This window comes from Paroedura picta, chromosome 1 (genome assembly GCF_049243985.1).
Source record: "Paroedura picta isolate Pp20150507F chromosome 1, Ppicta_v3.0, whole genome shotgun sequence".
Lineage (NCBI taxonomy): Eukaryota > Metazoa > Chordata > Lepidosauria > Squamata > Gekkonidae > Paroedura > Paroedura picta.
Window position 1 is genome coordinate 1,834,513 of NC_135369.1, and position 18,582 is coordinate 1,853,094.

The following is an 18,582-nucleotide window of genomic DNA, read 5'->3' on the forward strand; positions in this document are numbered from 1 at the left end:
CTCACTGGTAGTCTTCAAGCAGCGGCTGGACAGATCCTTCTCCTGGATGCTTGAGGCTGATCCTGCACTGAGCAGGGGGTGGGACTGGATGGCCTGCATGGCCCCTTCCTACTCTGGGATTCTAGGAGTCTAGTTCAGCAGTGGAAGGGGCTGCCTAAGGAGGTGGGGAGCTCCCCTCTCTGGCCGTCTTCAAGCAGCGGCTGGACCGATCCTTCTCCTGGATGCTTGAGGCTGATCCTGCACTGAGCAGGGGTGGGACTAGATGGCCTCATGGCCCCTCCCCACTCTAGGATTCTAGGAGTCTAGTTCAGCCGTGGAAGGGGCTGCCTAAGGAGGTGGGGAGCTCCCCCTCACTGGCAGTCTTCAAGCAGCGGCTGGACAGATCCTTCTCCTGGATGCTGGAGGCTGATCCTGCACTGAGCAGGGGGTGGGACTAGATGGCCTCATGGCCCCTTCCCACTCTAGGATTCTATGGTCGTATGATCCTTGGGGGTCCATTCCTGCTTCTCTCCTGTGAATGGAGCGTTGACGCTTGAAAGTTCATCCTGTTGGCGTCTCGGGTGCTCCTTGCTCCACTCCCACCCCCCAGCCAGGCATTCCAGAAGCAGAACACAAAAAACGTACAAAAACACAACTGTGCTTAAATAAAGCTGCTTTCGTAAAAAATAGTTTTTATTGTCAACAACAACTGGAGAATTAATTCAGGTCACTTCTTGGACAAGTAGCAGAAAAAACCCGGAGAGAAACCTTTACATGGATCTCTACAAGCTGGTTAAAGCTACACCCTGGACTTTTTGCCTTTTTAAAAAAGTTAATCTATTTTTTTAAAAGTAAAACCTGAAGAACGGAGATGGGAGGCCTAAGAATTAATGTGTTCAAGTAAAGGAGAGGATGCGAAGGGCAGCACAACGTGGTCTCCTGCTGTGCGCTGAGGAGATGGTCAAAATGAAAGGACGAGAAGGAAGGAAGAGGGCAGTTCTTTGAGAGTCTTAATCAGGGAGGGGGCGGAATCCACAAAAAGGCCACCAGGCGACCCTTCTCTGTTTCCCACCAACAGCCGGACAATCCTAAGAGGGGCAGAACTCTGACCTGGACTGGTCGGTGCATCCCTGGGGGTGGGAGCCGATGTCTAGTTTTCGCCCGTCTCTTAGGAAATACCCGTGGGCAAACTGGCCAGGGAGAGCCATGGGCCAGCTCCCCCCTTGGCCAGAAGGAGCCGGGTAACAGCCCAGCATGCAGCACGTGACGATCAACTTCCCCTCCGACCGTTCTTCTACCAAAAGCAACTCAATATATTTAGCATTCACTTCTCACAACAAAAAAGGTGCTTGGAAATCCACACTGCTGAGTCCTCCTCAAAAACAAAAGCACAAAGTACCACAAAACTTTCCCACGGCATCCAGTATGCAGCTGAGTAGGCAATGAGGGAGGAGGGGAGGGGGGTCAGTTCTGTTCAATAAATATATATATTTTAATATTCCCTTTATAAAGGAAAGAGAGAGGGGTGGGGAATGTTTCACCATAAAGGAAACAACTGACCTCAAAATCGCCAGGAAGAGAAAGAAGACCGAAGAAACAGCTACATCAGTTCAAAGTCAGCTCCATGCTAAAGTCAATTCATGAGAAGTCATTATGACCTCCTTAAGGCAGAAGGGCTTTGGAATCAGGGTCCTATTCAAAACTCCGGAGTTCATAGAAAAAATAGTATTCTTTTACTTAATTTTAAAGGTCTTTTTCTTTTTTTTGTCTTGATTAAAAATGCTACTAGGCAACCTACCTGCACTTTTTAAAAAGATCACACGCACAGACGCACACACAGAGGCCATTAACAAGCTGGTGGGGGGGGGGCCCAGTCCCAAATACTCTCCATCCAGAACTGAGCCTGCACGCCCAATGCAGACTGAGCCCCTTGTGCCAGGAGGTGCTCCAGTGCCCCCCTCCCTCCTGTGCAATGGGGTCAGGGCCGGGACTGGGAACGCTGCCCACAGTTCTCTCGGTAGGGAGAGGACCAGTGGCATGGGATGACGGAAGACGGCCACTGGCCGGGGGACGGGGAGAGGGGATTCACCCCGGCTGAGACACCCTCTGCAACCCGAGGCTATCGTGCCGTGCCAACAAGCCAAAAGGGAGGGGACTGAAAGCGCCATTATACAAAACCCCAAAGAGCCTCACCCTGGAGGCTCCCTTGGGGGAATCTCTGGAAATGCAATTTTATACCGATTACAGAAAGACCCCTTAAAAGCAGATCCCAAGTTATTAAAACAGGATTAAAAAGACAGGACAATTTCTAGATCTATTTTAGTCAATATCAGATGAACTGTATGCTGACGATGGAACGATACACTATGTGGAATCCTGACCGGGACCATCGTGCTGGAACGATCCACAGCAATGGGGAGAAGGGCACAAGGGGGGTTTAAATACAGACTGAGATTTGTGTTTGCAAGGGCAGAAGTCCCAGGACCATGTTCTTTTATACTTTTTTTTGGCCATGCAGCCAAGCCTTAAGAATCAAAAGAAACTGTGTCTACACTGGAGACTAAGAACCCTAAAACATCCGTTTGCCACCAGTGGTGGTGGATGCTGACCGATGTCCTGGCCACAGGAGACCTGTGGGGAAAACCTCCAGAAAATTAAGTTGCATCTAACCCAGCAGAGGAGCCGAAACACTCAGTTGGGGCAGGGAAAAGGGGTGGAGACGCGCCGTTTTCGGTATTTGGGGGTTATATATAAAGCTTACCATCATAATGGCAAAATGCTGTCAACAAAGGGAATGGAGTACCCTGGAAGGTGGCAGGCGTCAGCCCCTCGTGGGTTGAAGCCTGATCTAGGACTTCTGACCTGGCTTTGCAACTAAAACAATCCCCATTGTGTCCTTCTCCTCTGTAAAAGAAGGGAGGGAGATGAACATCGGCACAAGATGGATATTCTGATCATAATTATATAAGTTTATAATTAAATACATGTAAAAATAACGATTTGTTGTCCAGCATAATTTGACTCCATGTATTACCAGATAAACTATATCTTCTGTTACAGAAATAATCCCGTCTTTTAATACTATTTTAAATAACATGTTAATAGCATGGGAATAATATTCATTACGAGGCCTTTCTATCATCACCCTCCCTCTCCCCTCCTCAACGGTAGAGCCACTTCAGGATCCTCCCCAACACTCAGAGGCGAGGGGAGGAGGAGGGCCAGCCCCCATTGCAGGCGCTGACGGATCAGGGGGTTGGGGGGGGGGCTGACTGTCTTGCAGGTGCTGCGGCCGGAGCCTCGCCTGGCATTCCCCCCCCCCTTTTGCTTGTTGACACACGGCTGGGTGCAGCCCATTTCCCCCCCCCCCCCCCGTTTCCTTGTACTGCACAACATCTCCAAGGCTCTCGCACCACACGTCAGCCCCCTCCTGCCCAGAACTCCACGGCCCTCAGGATGCAAAAGAGCCGCGGGGTAAAGCTGCACCTGCACAGCCCCATGTCGTTCCTAAGCTCTCCTGATGCCAGCAAGGGTGCCCCTGAGCAGCCACTGCCTTGAGGAAATGGCAGAAGTTTTATCTGCTGGAACTGGGGGGGGGGGGGATGGCAGGGAGAATGAATCAGGGGAGTTAATTTCTTCAAAAATACATTCTATATCTCCACATACAGGATTTGGCTCCAGTTAGGGCTTGGGTACACACAATAAACTGCAGCAGACAACTAAATCAGAGGGGGAGAAGGAGGGCCGGCCGCCCTCACAGGTGCTGCACCCAGAGGTGCCTGTGAGACTGACCCGCCCTCCCCGCCCCACCCCCACCCAGGTAGGAGGAGGATCCCGAAGCATTGGGAGGGGCGCTGTGGGGCTCTCAAACGGATGACATTGCCTAGGCCAAAGCTCTGCATTCCAAGGATGGAATAAACACTCTTAAGAGAGGGGACCCCACCCCACCCTGCCGTGGCCAGGCACACCCAAACCAATCTCCCCAAAGTGGCTGAGCCAGCAAGCAGAGCTGCCGGGGCTGGGGCTGAGGGTGCAGTGCCCCGGCGGACATCCAGTGCTCCCCCCGCCCACCCGGGAGTGAGGACCCTGAATTTGCCCTGCCAGCGAGCCAGCCTACGACCCTAGCACCCTGAAAACGCCCGATTCTGTAGGAAGTGGCCCAGCCATTAGGCAGGGCAGCCGGGGACAGAGCGCCAGGCGTGGTGCCTGCAAGAGCAGCCGGCCCTTCTCCCCACCTGCCTCCTGGCTGGGAGAGAGAATCCCAAAGCCTTCTGCGCCCTGTTGCCCTTCCTTGCCGTCCCCACAGCTCTGGAGACGGGGGGGCTTCATACAAAGGCCTGTTCTTTGGCAGCCAAGTGGGGGGGGGAAGAGGGCACACCCAGGGGGGCCCCCCGTGGCCTCCCATTTCAAGGCATCTGCTGCAGCTTATGGCTTTTATCCAAGATCTAACTGGTTGGGCTGGCAGGGGTGGTGCAGCGGGAAGGGGCCCCTGCCACGGCACCACCGCTGAGCTCTGCTCCTGCACTGCTGCTGAGTGCTGCAAGGAGTCACTATTTCGTGGGAGGAGGCTGGGGCGGCAGGGGCTGCTGCTGCTACCCATGGTGCTCATCTGAGTCCCGCACGAGGGTTGAGTGCTCCGGTGCGCTTTGGCTGCTTTGGCGAGCACTGGTGCCCAGGGTGGGGAGGGCCGCCTCGGTAGTTGGTGCTTGCCAACTACTCTTGCTGCGGCTGCCTTGGAGAGAGCTACTTGCTCGTGGGGGGGGGGGAGGCAGGGCTGGCAGCCAGCCCCTGAGCACGCACTTCAAGTTACTTCCCCTTACAAAATGCCCCCTGAGCCAAAAAATCTGCAAAGAGAAACCGGGGTTCTCCTGGAGCCCAAACGCTGACTAAGCTAGAAGTATTTTTTTGGCTTTTTCTGGTTTGTTTTGTTTTTTGTTTTGTTTCTGTTTTTTCCCATCCTAAGAAAAAACACACGGCTGAGCACTGAAAACAGTTGACTCCTTCCCTCCCTCCACCCCCCCCCCAAAGATCTTTAAAAATATATTTTAAAAAAATATCTCAAGCCAAACACATCTAAAAAAGGCTAAAGCCAACTTGGACAGAAAACCAGGGTCTTGTGGGAAGCAGGGCAAGGATGGGGGGGGGGAAGGGGCTGCTACAGCAATTGAGGGTGGGGGGAGGGGTGGGGGAATCCCTATCTACTCAAAACCCAAGTTAAATATCTAAAACGGGATGAAAAGAGGTTAAAACATTTGAAACACAAAACTCTTATTTATATCAATAAAAGACAACAGATTTCAAATAGTTAAAAAAAAAAACCCTCAAAACGGCAGGGACTGTAACTGAATGCCTAAAACAACCGAAAAAACCCTCAAGAGCGGACCGGCGGGGGGCGGGGGGGGCAGGGGGGGGGAGGGGTGTTATTGCCTTTCAAATGCGTCCGTCAGTCCAGATGCTGGACGTGCAGCGCGACTATTTTAAAACCGATGACCAGGGGGGCTCCCGGTCCCATTCCTGGCGCTTCAGTTCCTCCTTATAGCAGCAGGAGCAGAAGTTGCCGGTTTTTGGGTGTCCGTAGAAGCTGCAGTCGGGCTGCCTGCACTTGTTCTGCTGCGCGTGGACCAGCAGCCGCATGGGATGGCAGGCCCCGCTGTGGCCCCGGGGCAGGCTGCCGTCCTGCTCTGCGCCCTCCGGGAAGCCGTTGTCGTGCGGAACCGGCCCGGATGCCCCGTCGCAGTCCGGCGGCGCGGAATTGGGCAGCGTGTCCATTTCGGGGGGAGAGAACCGCCCCAGGTGGGGAGGGCTGGAGGGGGGAGGGTGCCCCTGAGTGCAGTGCCTGGGCAAGGTGGCGTAAGCGGGCAGAGGGGCGCAAGGACCGCGGCCACCTGCCTGCGAGTGTCGTGGTAGCTGGGCGGGTGGGAGCTTTCCAGGTGGTTCACCATGGAAGGACGGGGAATGGTGAAGACCCCCGAGTAGCTGGAGGGGAAGCCAGCCATCCTTGGCGCCCACGGGCGGCCCGGTCCGGCCTCGGGATGGCGTAGGGGGTCAGCACCGGGGAGCGCAGCGGGTTCCTCAGCAGGACCTCCTCGCCCTTCGGAGGCTTCCCCTCGGCCTCGTGCTTCTTGGGGGCCGGGCCGTTCCGCAGCCCCTTCTTCTCCGCCGCCTTCTGCTTCTGCTCAGAGGCAAAGCGGTCTTCTGCGTCGGAGAGGTAGCGCTGGATCATCTCCTCCTGGTACTGGTTGCCGGTTGCTGGTCTTGAGCCGCCCGGCAAAGATGAACTTGCGCTCCCCTTGCATGGCCGCCCGGAAGATGCTCAGGCTGAGGCGGACATCGCTGCTGTACTTGGAGGGGTCGGCCTGCTTGTCCCCGGACGCCTTGTCTGCCGGGTCCGCCTTCTCGGCAGGACTCCCCGGATCTCGGGCCCGGCCGCGGCGTCCCTCCTGACTGCCCTTCCTGCCCTTGAGGGAGGCCTTCTTCTTCTTCTCGGCCGCCTCCCCCTGCCCGTTGCTGGCGGCCCCCCCTCTGGCCGCCCGGCTGTGCATCAGGCCCCCCATGTTCTTCTTCAGCTTGCTGCCCAGGGTTTTGCCAAAGCTGCCCAGCTTGTTGGCACCGAGTCTGCCCGCTTCTTGTCCTTGTCCCGGAGGTCCCGCTCCTTCTTTGGCTTCTCCTTGCCGCCGCTGCTGCCGAACTGCTGCACACAGACTCCTTGTCCGAATCCCCGAGTCGGCAGCCGAGCGGGCCTCGTCCCCGGCAGAGGCCGTTGGAGATTCCGGCTGCGCCAGAGGAGCCTGGAGAGAGGAGGAGAAGGAGGCCCCCGTGATCCTCCAGGCCACAGATTTCGCGGGGCTGCGGAGGGGGGGAGCCGTCCCACGGGGAAAGGGCGGGATCGGGGGGCAACAAGACTGCGCTTGGGAACATGCCTGACTGTGGACATCTCTGACCCCTTCCAAAGGCTCAGAGGGAGAGGGAGCCGGGGTGGCAGAGCAGCGGACAGAGGGGGAGAGGAGGGCCCCGGGTTCGAATCCCCACTTCTGCTGGGGGGGGGCTCTCTGGGTGGCCGTAGGCGTAGCCACACCCTCGGCCTGACCTCCCTCAGAAGGCTGTTGTGAGAGAATGGGCGAATGGGACGGCCAGTGCTCTAAAGCCACTTTGGATCCCAGTGAGAAAAATCAACACAGTCAAATGCAATGCGGGGAGAGGCACCCACTGTCGGACCAGGATACAGGGAAACCCTGGGGCCCACCCCCCAGCTCGCCTGGGGTCCATTACTCTCTCTCGGCATCACCTAAGGGAAACCCTGCCCACCACCCTGAGGTCCCTGGATGAATGGGGGGCAACGCAGTGAAAGGCAGCCCCTGGGAGTGCAGGACATCTGCCGCAGGACCTACAGGGGAGCTTCTTGGGGCCCCTGGCCAGAGACGGTAGGGAGGGCAGCAAGACAGGCCATGGCAAGACCCCCTTGCAGGGCTAGCGGTGGAAGCAGCAGCACAGAGGCAGGGAGGGGACAAGGCAAGGGCAGGGCAGGATGTGAGCCTGGGAAGAAGGCAGCCAGAACGGACCCCCGTGGCCAGGCAGGCCAGGAAGGGAAGGGAAGGTCCCGAGGATCCCCCTACCTGTGTCTCGCACGGCAGAGTGATCCAGGTCACATCCATGTAGGCGTGCAGCAGCTGCAGCTTGGCCTCCAAGGAGAGAGTCACGCTGGAACGGCAGAAGGACAGCGAGGTCCACAGGAGCCTCCTTCCACTTGCTCTACAGCCTTCAGCAGGGCACAAGGAGCCAGTCTCTGGAGGTGGCAACCTCACCAAGCCCCCGCCACAGGTTAGCCCTTTGGCACCAGCTCCCCCTCCCCGGGAATCAGCAACTTCCTGACTGGGTTTGCAGCTCTTCTGTCAAGTTCAGCTCCCCGCCCCCCCCCCCCAGGCATGCAAGGCTGCCCTGGACCCCTGGGACGGCCCTTGCAAACGCCTGCAGCAGCTTCCTCCTTCAAGCACCGCCCAGGAAACAAGCAGCAGCCTTTCCCCCCCCCCCCCCCGCTCTCTCTCCAAGCTCCTCCCCTTCGGGCTTCCTGACTCCGCCTGTCAGAGCGCTTGGCCTCCAAGCTACGTTTTGGGCACAGCGTAAACTGCCCCTGGAGACGCCAGCTTGAAGGGCCAAGGCCGGCCCGCGGCTCACCTTGCCAGCTTCACGTTGTCGTGATCGTCTTGGTCCCAATCCCAGTCCAGGCCGGGTCCACGGCAAAGTGGACGGGGAGCAGCTTGTGGTCAGCGTCCGTCAGAGGGATCACAGCTGGGGGAGGCAGAGGGCAGAGAGCGAACCTCTCATGAGGGGGGCAGCCATGGATACCCCGCGGGGGCCGAGCAGGGGCAGCCCCCCACCATGGCGGAGGGGCCGGGGGGAGAGCGGCCGCATCCGGGAATCAGGGGCCTCCGTCCCAGCAACAGCTACACACCACAGGCTCAACCTCTCCAGCAGCTGGACAGTGTTTTGGGAAAGTACCCAAGCCACGCTTGGAGGTCCCCCCCTTGGAGGCTGTCAGACCGGAGGGGCCCACCAATCCTAGCCTGACACAGCCGCTGCCCAGAGAGAGGAGGGGAACAAGAATCCCAGCCAGGCACAAAGGAAGTAGCCCTCCCCGCTTTCCCGCTTACCTTCTTGGTGGGCTCCCTCTGCTCCATCGACACTAGGGCAGAGAAGTGAGCCTGGTCGTAGGCCAAGACTAAGGGGAACGGTGGCACATGCTGGCGGGGAACTCCAAGGGAAGATAAATGCCCCCAAAGGGAATGGGCGCAAATGCTGGAAGAGAAAAGCCATTGACAGGCCCCTCAAGTCAAGCGCGGGGAGGCTGTCCCCGTTACCAAGAGACCAGAGCTGCCTCCCACAGGCCAAGGGGAGCTGCCCTGCCCCTCACCTTCACCTCCAGAATCTCTCAGCATTGTGTCTGCCACCACCACAATGGGCCGCTTGAGCACATGAGCCAGCACAAAGACGTGGAATTCCTCCAGGCTCTCGTACACGGGCTCCTCGGCCACATCGACCCTGCAATGCACAAAGAGAGGCACTCCTGAAAGGCTGCCATCTGGCACCGCTGGGCGCCTAGACGGACCCCTAGGCAGTAACCAAAAAGCAGTAACCAAACCGGGGTGGAAGCTATAAGAGCCAGCGGGTGGAGGAGGTCAGGAGGGCAGACTTCTTATCTGGCGAGCCGGCTTGACTCCCCCTTCCTCCTCCTCCCCCACATGCAGCCAGCTGGGTGACCTCCGCCTCGACACAGCACTGATAAGGCCGTTCTGACCAAGCAGTGATATCAGGGCTAGCTCAGCCTCCCCTCCCTCACAGGGTGTCTGTTGTGGGGAGAGGAAGGGAAGGCGAATGGAAGCCACTTTGAGACGCCTTTGGGTAGAGAAAAGCGGCATCTAAGAACCAACTCTTCTTCTTCAGTAATCTCAGGGCTCTCTCAGCCTCCCCTCCCTCACAGGGTGTCTGTTGTGGGGAGAGGAAAGGGAAGGTGATTGGAAGCCCCTTTGAGCCTCCTTCGGGTAGAGAAAAGCGGCATCTAAGAACCAACTCTTCTTCTTCTTCAGTAATCTCAGGGCTCTCTCAGCCTCTCCTCCCTCACAGGGTGTCTGTTTGGGGAGAGGAAAGGGAAGGTGATTGGAAGCCCCTTTGAGCCTCCTTCGGGTAGAGAAAAGCGGCATCTAAGAACCAACTCTTCTTCTTCTTCTTCAATAATCTCAGGGCTCTCTCAGCCTCTCCTCCCTCACAGGGTGTCTGTTGTGGGGAGAGGAAGGGAAGGCGAATGGAAGCCACTTTGAGACGCCTTTGGGTAGAGAAAAGCGGCATCTAAGAACCAACTCTTCTTCTTCAGTAATCTCAGGGCTCTCTCAGCCTCCCCTCCCTCACAGGGTGTCTGTTGTGGGAGAGGAAAGGGAAGGTGATTGGAAGCCCTTTGAGCCTCCTTCGGGTAGAGAAAAGCGGCATCTAAGAACCAACTCTTCTTCTTCTTCAGTAATCTCAGGGCTCTCTCAGCCTCTCCTCCCTCACAGGGTGTCTGTTTGGGGGAGAGGGAAAGGGAAGGTGATTGGAAGCCCCTTTGAGCCTCCTTCGGGTAGAGAAAAGCGGCATCTAAGAACCAACTCTTCTTCTTCTTCTTCAATAATCTCAGGGCTCTCTCAGCCTCTCCTCCCTCACAGGGTGTCTGTTGTGGGGAGAGGAAGGGAAGGCGAATGGAAGCCACTTTGAGCCTCCTTCGGGTAGAGAAAAGCGGCATCTAAGAACCAACTCTTCTTCTTCTTCTTCAGTAATCTCAGGGCTCTCTCAGCCTCCCCTCCCTCACAGGGTGTCTGTTGTGGGAGAGGAAAGGAAGGTGATTGGAAGCCCCTTTGAGCCTCCTTCGGGTAGAGAAAAGCGGCATCTAAGAACCAACTCTTCTTCTTCTTCAGTAATCTCAGGGCTCTCTCAGCCTCCCCTCCCTCACAGGGTGTCTGTTTGGGGAGAGGAAAGGGAAGGTGATTGGAAGCCGCTTTGAGACTCCTTCGGGTAGAGAAAAGCAGCATATAAGAACCAACTCTTCTTCTTCTTCAGTAATCTCAGGGCTCTCTCAGCCTCCCCTCCCTCACAGGGTGTCTGTTTGGGGAGAGGAAAGGGAAGGTGATTGGAAGCCGCTTTGAGACTCCTTCGGGTAGAGAAAAGCAGCATATAAGAACCAACTCTTCTTCTTCTTCAGTAATCTCAGGGCTCTCTCAGCCTCCCCTCCCTCACAGGGTGTCTGTTGTGGGGAGAGGAAAGGGAAGGCACATGGAAGCCGCTTTGAGACCCATCTCACCAGTTCCTCTGGACAGCCAGCCACAGGGCAGAGGCTGAGGTCTTCATAAGAAACAACAGAAGAGGCCTTCTGGATCAGACCAGTGAAGGGCCACCTAGTCCAGGCTCCCGTCTCGCTCAGCAGCTGACCACCTTTCCGGATGACCACCAGCAGGCACAGAGGCCGAGGCCTTCCCCAGGCGTTGCCTCCTGGCTCTGAGTTCCAGAGGATTAGTGCCTTTAAATGCGGAGGTCCCCTCAGCTGCCATGGCTAGTGGCCACAGACTGACCTCTCCTGTGAATCTACTAAACCCCCTTTTAGAGCGGTGGGTTCCTGCGGCCATCGCTTTGTCCTCTGGCAGTGAAAGCCACCCTTGAATCGCTCTCCTCTGCCAAGAAGTACCTCTGTGAGCAGGAGATACAGCCCTAGAACGAGGGGACCTAAAGGGGCTCTGCCACCGGACCCCCCTCCAATAAGCAACAGCCGGGGAGCAGCTGCCCAAGAGCTCCCCAGAGCATCAGGGTGGTTCCAGATCTCCCCGTTCCCCTGCAGACCCCCTGGGCTAGACGTCTCTGACGGGAGCCCTCCCCCTCCTCCTGCAGAAGTCATGCCACTCACTCACTCTCTCACTCACCCGTTGGTGCCATACAGCATCCGTGGCTCAGTGGACGCCAGCTTGATGAGCTCCTTCCACTCCTTCTGCCATTCCTCTTCTGTGTAAACAAGGCCGGACTGGGGCGGGAGGGAAGAGCAGGAGAGAGGAATGAGAAGGGGCGAGGGGGAGCCCGGTGCCTGCCCTTCTGCAATGCCCTGCCCAGAGGCTGAAGCTCGAGGCTGGCCAAGGAGGCCATGCTGTGGAGCCCAGAGGATGCCAGGGGCTTATCCCCACCAGGAAGGGCCCTTCCAGAAGGCAGCCACTGACCTTGAGGGGCGGGGAGGGCGCCAGACTGCGGCTCTGAGGTTGGCTGCTCTCAAGAACACCCCCCGACCCAACGGGCTGGACACAGGGGACACCAGGGCTGGGCCAATGAAGCCTCCTTAGGCTCCCCTCTCAACGACCGACCCCCAAGGACCGCTCTGCCCCTACTCAGCAGCTGGTGCTTCCCACAACACAAACACCGTCCCGGCCCCTGAGCTGGTGGGGGCAGGCAGCTACTACAAGCCCTCTTCACCAAGAGCCTGGTCACCTTCAGGGACAGCTGTGGGGTGGGGTGGCCTAAAGGGAAATTCCATGTCCAGAGGCAGTCAAACTCAGAATACCAGTGGCAGGAGACAACAACTGGGGGAGCCCTCAGTCTTTATGCCCTTAGGAGGCTGGACCAGATGGATCCTTCGTAGTCTGACCCAGCAGGGCTCTTCTGAGGCTCTTCTCAGGGGAAGGCCTCGGCCTCCCTGCCCTGTGGCTGGCCCTGCAGAGGAACTGGCTGGCCCCTGGGGGAGACGGGAGGCTGGACTGGAGTGACTCTTCCTGGCCTGACCCAGCAGGGCTCTTCTGAGGGTCTTCTCAGGGGAAGGCCTCGGCCTCTCTGCCCTGTGGCTGGCCCTGCAGAGGAACTGGCTGGCCCCTGGGTGAGACGGGAGGCTGGACTGGAGGGACCCTCCCTGGCCTGACCGAGCAGGGCTCTTCTGAGGGTCTTCTCAGGGGAAGGCCTCAGCCTCTCTGCCCTGTGGCTGGCCCTGCAGAGGAACTGGCTGGCCCCTGGGTGAGACGGGAGGCTGGACTGGAGGGACCCTCCCTGGCCTGACCCAGCAGGGCTCTTCTGAGGGTCTTCTCAGGGGAAGGCCTCGGACCCTCTGCCCTGTGGCTGGCCCTGCAGAGGAACTGGCTGGCCCCTGGGGGAGACGGGAGGCTGGACTGGAGGGACCCTCCCTGGCCTGACCCAGCAGGGCTCTTCTGAGGGTCTTCTCAGGGGAAGGCCTCGGCCTCTCTGCCCTGTGGCTGGCCCTGCAGAGGAACTGGCTGGCCCCTGGGGGAGACGGGAGGCTGGACTGGAGGGACCCTCCCAGGCCTGACCCAGCAGGGCTCTTCTGAGGGTCTTCTCAGGGCGAGTGGGCTCCTTGCTGCCCCGGTCCCACCCCCACCTGTGCCCGAGACCGACCTCCTTGTTCTGCAGGGTCTGCTGCCATCTCCAGCGACGCTGAAGGGCCTCCCTTTCCAGGCCTTTATCCATGAGGGAATGAAGGGACTTGCGGAGCATCAGGTCCCGGTCGTGGAAACCCCACATACCTGTAGGCACAGAGCACAAGGAAAGTGCTTAACTGCACTCTGAACTCTGGGTTTCTTTTTCCTTGCAGACGTCAATGTATGCAAGGCCCAATGGCATCCCATCTGCAAGGCAGACCTTCCCAGAAACTTGAGAGCACCCCCAGCCTACAGAAAAAACTGAAATCTAAGATTTAGGGGATTAGCCCCCTCCCCTAACAGACAGCACCTGTAAATGAAAGAAAACCAAGCCTTACCAGTGCCTGTTAGGGGAGTTGTTAGATCATACAATATTGGCAGTCTTCAAGCCTTGGATTCTGCCAGTAATACGTCAAAGAGAGCAGCAGAGACTTTTCCACCACTGGCAGTCCTGCTACCAGGCGACACGCGTGACTCGCCCAGGCCCAGCTCTTGGCTACTGCCCAGGACAAGATACCTCACAAAAGCCAGTGCAGCGCTGTGGTAGCAGTTGCCGGTTTTATACCAATAAAGGTACTCTGAATCTTAATCAGTTGCCGGTGAGGACCTGCGAGGCCCACCCTGGAACCCCCACGCTGCCACAGAAATTTCCCACGTGGCCTTGGGCCAGCCACACACTTAGCCTAGCCTACCTGACAGGGCGGCTGCGAGGGTTAAATGGAGGAAGAGAAAGTGGTGTAATCCAACTTGGGTCTCCCCTAGGGAGAAAATTATAGCACAAAGGAAATAAACAAGAAATAGCTGAATATAGAGAAGCCAACAAAAAAGCTGGTTGTGTGGGAAAGAGCTGAGAAACCAGAGAGAGGGGAGGCTGTGCGGGCCGCTGTAGAAAAGTGTGTGTGTGTGTGTGTGTGTGTGTGTGTGTGTGTGTGTGAGGGAGGGAGGGAGGGAGGGAGGGAGGGAGAGGGGGTCACAGGCAAAGAAAGGTTGTTCCACCTACCCAGACTGGAACCACCTGGAGCTTTCCAAGGGAGAGGAGGGAAAACTGTTGATAAAAGCAGGCCGGTGTGGATGTGTTATGGAAGGAGGGGCGCAGGAGAATGGGAGAGGCTACGGGGGCTTTTCGGGAAGGGAAAGAGGAAAGTGGAGCATGAGATCCTTGGGGTCTCCTGCTTGTGATCACTACTGCCAAGTACAACAAGACGGAAAAGGATGGTTAGCGGAGCACAGAGGAAACAGAGCGCTTGCAAGAGGAATGGGACATCCCAACACAGGACTCCACAGCCCGGTCGGGGAAGCGGTTCCAGCCGAAACACTCAGCGGAAGCACAGAGATTTAAGGCCCAGGGGAAAACAACGACTTCCCAGGAAGGTTTTAGTAGCAAACTTATTTCGTAATGCTCTTTTAAACACCAAGCCTCTTGAGAAAGAAAAAGCTGGAGCGTCATTTTTGTCCAGGGAGCATCAGAAAAAGGCCAAGGGAGGCAGGCGATTGCCCAGCACCCCTGGAGGGGCCTTACCAAGAGAGGCGGCGTGCAGCAGGCAGTTCCCGTCACCGGTAGTCGCCAAGGGGAGCAGGCGCTGGCAGCTTGGATCCACGATGGACCACCAGTTGAGGCGACCTGGACAAGGGAGCAGCCGCAGCCATGAGGACAGAAGAACACAAGAGCAGCCAGGGAGGGTCCCCCCAGTCCAGCCCCCCCTCCCGTCTCACTCAGGGGCCAGCCAGTTCCTCCAGACCTCCAGCAACAAGGCACTGAGAACAAGGCCTTCCTAGCTCTGGGATTCAGAGGGAGAGTTCCTCTGAATTACGTGGAGGTTCCCCTCAGCCACTATGGCTGGTAACCCCTGAGATTTATCCTCCATTAATCTATTTATTCCCCTTTTCAAACTGTCTATTCCTATGGCCATCGCTAAGGCCTCCCCAGGGCTCTCCAGGGTCTCAGGCAGAGAAAGGTCTTCCCCATCCCCTCCTGCCTGGTCCTTTCAGCTGGAGATGCTGCCTGGGATTGAACCGGGGACCTCCTGCCTGCCCAGCAGAGGCTCTGCCCCTGAGCTCTGGCCCCTCCCCAGGGCTCTCCAGGGTCTCAGGCAGAGAAAGGTCTTCCCCATCCCCTCTTGCCTGGTCCTTTCAGCTGGAGATGCTGCCTGGGATTGAACCGGGGACCTCCTGCCTGCCCAGCAGAGGCTCTGCCCCTGAGCTCTAGCCGCTCCCCAGGGCTCTGCAGGGTCTCAGGCAGAGAAAGGTCTTCCCGTCCCCTCCTGCCTGGTCCTTTCAGCTGGAGATGCTGCCTGGGATTGAACCGGGGACCTCCTGCCTGCCCAGCAGAGGCTCTGCCCCTGAGCTCTAGCCCCTCCCCAGGGCTCTCCTGGGTCTCAGGCAGAGAAAGGTCTTCCCCATCCCCTCCTGCCTGGTCCTTTCAGCTGGAGGTGCTGCCTGGGAGGGAACCGGGGACCTCCTGCCTGCCCAACAGAGGCTCTGCCCCTGAGCTCTGGCCCCTCCTCAGGGCTCTCCAGGGTCTCAGGCAGAGAAAGGTCTTCCCCATCCCCTCCTGCCTGGTCCTTTCAGCTGGAGATGCTGCCTGGGATTGAACCGGGGCCCTCCTGCCTGCCCAGCAGAGGCTCTGCCCCTGAGCTCTGGCCCCTCCTCAGGGCTCTCCAGGGTCTCAGGCAGAGAAAGGTCTTCCCCATCCCCTCCTGCCTGGTCCTTTCAGCTGGAGATGCTGCCTGGGATTGAACCGGGGCCCTCCTGCCTGCCCAGCAGAGGCTCTGCCCCTGAGCTCTGGCCCCTCCCCAGGGCTCTCCAGGGTCTCAGGCAGAGAAAGGTCTTCCCCATCCCCTCCTGCCTGGTCCTTTCAGCTGGAGATGCTGCCTGGGATTGAACCGGGGACCTCCTGCCTGCCCAGCAGAGGCTCTGCCCCTGAGCTCTGGCCCCTCCCCAGGGCTCTCCAGGGTCTCAGGCAGAGAAAGGTCTTCCCCATCCCCTCCTGCCTGGTCCTTTCAGCTGGAGATGCTGCCTGGGATTGAACCGGGGACCTCCTGCCTGCCCAGCAGAGGCTCTGCCCCTGAGCTCTGGCCCCTCCCCAGGGCTCTCCAAGGTCTCAGGCAGAGAAAGGTCTCCCCCATCCCCTCCTGCCTGGTCCTTTCAGCTGGAGATGCTGCCTGGGATTGAACCGGGGCCCTCCTGCCTGCCCAGCAGAGGCTCTGCCCCTGAGCTCTGGCCCCTCCGCAGGGCTCTCCAGGGTCTCAGGCAGAGAAAGGTCTTCCCCATCCCCTCCTGCCTGGTCCTTTCAGCTGGAGATGCTGCCTGGGATTGAACCGGGGACCTCCTGCCTGCCCAGCAGAGGCTCCGCCCCTGAGCTCTGGCCCCTCCCCAGGGCTCTGCAGGGTCTCAGGCAGAGAAATGTCTTCCCCATCCCCTCCTGCCTGGTCCTTTCAGCTGGAGATGCTGCCTGGGATTGAACCGGGGACCTCCTGCCTGCCAAGCAGAGGCTCTGCCCCTGAGCTCTGGCCCCTCCCCAGGGCTCTCCAGGGTCTCAGGCAGAGAAAGGTTTTCCCCATCCCCTCCTGCCTGGTTGTGGGGTTTCTCCTCTGGAAGAGCTGACCCTAGATGACGGGCCCAGTGCTTACCAGCCTGCTCCAGGGCAACCAGCATGGACTGTTCAATCAGATCGCGCTCAATGAAGACGCGGAACTCCTCGGTGTACACAGTGAGATCGGGCAACTGGAAGGTGCATAGAGGCATTTCCAAGAGATGCTCGCCGCTGCCGTTGGACACTTGGGAGCGAGCCAGAGACACAATGGGGGAGCACGCATGCGAGATCCCCCGGGAAAGGCGCTTCTCTGCAAACAGAAAGGGACCCTCTTTAGAGCCGTGCAGAGCCCCAGGAACCCCCCCCCCCTCCCGGGGAGCTCCTGTCCCAGCCGGGTGCATCATGGGCTCGGAAAGGACCCTCAGGGGGCAGCTGGCTCACGTGCCCATACAGCTCCCCAGGCAAGAGGCAAACTTTTTGGGTGGCCTCCCATCTGAGCAGGAGCCAGAGCTGGCCCTGCTGGGCTTCTGGTGAGGTCAGGCAGGCTGGGCCATGCAGGCCAGAGGTGACCAGCTCCAGCCTATCCCTCCATGCTGGGCTCCCATCCGAGCACCCACCAGGACAGCCCCGCTGGGCTTGTGAGCTCTGAGGAGATCGGGCTAGCCCCGGCCACCCAGGGCAGGGCGGGTGCTTCGGCCCTCTCAAAATGACACTGGGGGTGTCCGAGGCTGGCCAGCCAGCCCGCCCCCCCCCCAACGGATGCGATGGTGCTTACCCTGGACGATGTCATCCTGCCGCTGCAGCGGGGGCCGCACAGGGCCCTTTTCGACAGGCTTGAAGCTGCGTCCCCCGTTCACCAGCCGGAGCTGCTCAAAGTCACTCAGGGCGGCAACCAGGTCCCAGTTCTTCCCTGGGGAGGAAGGAGGAGATGGTTGGCCAGGGGAGTCCTGCACCTCCTTTCCTTACTTAGAAAACATTGGTTTTCTGCTCTCTTGCTCTCTCTCTCTCTCCCCCTCTCCCTCGGGGGGGGGGGCTCAAGGCAGATTTCAGCGAAATGAATTCACATTTACACAGACAACACTTTAAAGAATTAATAAAGGAAATAAATTTTAAAATTATTAAAAACAGAATTGAACCAACCAATTGCCCACTTCTTCTGTGGGGAAAGAAGTGTGTGTGTGTGTGTGTGTGTGTGTGTGTGTGTGTGTGTGCGCGCGTGGGGGGGGTTATGCATATCTTAGAGATGACCTACAGATGGCTGGGGGGAGGGCCCCATAATTCAGATTTTGTTTTAGGCCTCAACAGTAACCCAGGCCAAACAGCTCTGTCTCGCAAGCTTTTGCCATCACTGGATTTGTCTCTTTGGCCCCTCCTGGGCCACCAAGTAACTGTTAATATTTCTTCCTCCGCTTCATTATTATGCTTTGTTTCCTTGGGGAACACGTTGCCTGAGCTCCTGTCAGGACTGCCAATCTCCAGGTGGGGCCTGGAGAACTCCCAGACCACAGAGATCCCCTGGAGAAAATGCCACTGTTGTACGGCAAGTCACCCTGCCAAGGTCCCTCCCCCCACCGGCCCGCTCTTCAATCCTCCAGGAATCTCCCAAATCAGGTCTGGCGACCTTCCCTCCTGTATCGAGTGGTGGTTTTAAGCTCATGACCAAAGACATGTGGGACGTGGGGTGGCCAAAGACAGCGGCCCGACATCTGGGATCACTTCCCCACCCCCACTGGTCAAGGGAGCTGGACTCCCTCCTTTGAAGCCCCGGCCCAAACCTATCGACTTTCAAAGAGAAAGAGGCCCATTGGCAGCTTCTTTGCCCCAGCAATCTTGGGAGCAACCTGGTTCTCATTCTGCAATGTACTATTTACATACTCTATATATGTTTTTATTCTTCTTGTTATCCACCTTGAGTCTCACGGTTATAATAATCATCATCTTTATTTTTATATCCTGCCCTTCCGACATTCAGGACAAGGAACAACAGTTATTTATTTATTTATTTATGATTAGATTCCTAGAAGAAGAAGAAGAAGAAGAAGAAGAAGAGTTGGTTCTTATATGCCACTTTTCCCTACCCAAAGGAGGCTCAAAGCGGCTTACAGTCGCCTTCCCATTCCTCTCCCCACAACAGACACGCTGTGGGGT

The 18,582-nt window shown here is 57.8% G+C and overlaps 1 protein-coding gene across 1 annotated transcript in view; it reads right to left on the reverse strand.

The window, feature by feature from the left end:
- Positions 1 to 654: 654 nt before the first annotated feature.
- OTUD7B (OTU deubiquitinase 7B) overlaps positions 655 to 18,582 on the reverse strand; it is a 44,277-nt gene continuing 26,349 nt past the window's right edge. Inside the window, 18 exon segments of the mRNA XM_077319281.1 lie at positions 655 to 5,858; positions 5,861 to 5,981; positions 5,984 to 6,220; positions 6,222 to 6,589; positions 6,592 to 6,660; positions 6,663 to 6,701; positions 6,704 to 6,767; positions 7,593 to 7,677; positions 8,152 to 8,200; positions 8,203 to 8,265; positions 8,624 to 8,704; positions 8,707 to 8,772; positions 8,888 to 9,015; positions 11,415 to 11,512; positions 12,880 to 13,007; positions 14,422 to 14,523; positions 16,532 to 16,744; positions 17,210 to 17,344. Of these exon segments, the coding sequence (XP_077175396.1) occupies positions 5,452 to 5,858; positions 5,861 to 5,981; positions 5,984 to 6,220; positions 6,222 to 6,589; positions 6,592 to 6,660; positions 6,663 to 6,701; positions 6,704 to 6,767; positions 7,593 to 7,677; positions 8,152 to 8,200; positions 8,203 to 8,265; positions 8,624 to 8,704; positions 8,707 to 8,772; positions 8,888 to 9,015; positions 11,415 to 11,512; positions 12,880 to 13,007; positions 14,422 to 14,523; positions 16,532 to 16,744; positions 17,210 to 17,344 (2,453 nt within the window). The 3' untranslated portion in view covers positions 655 to 5,451.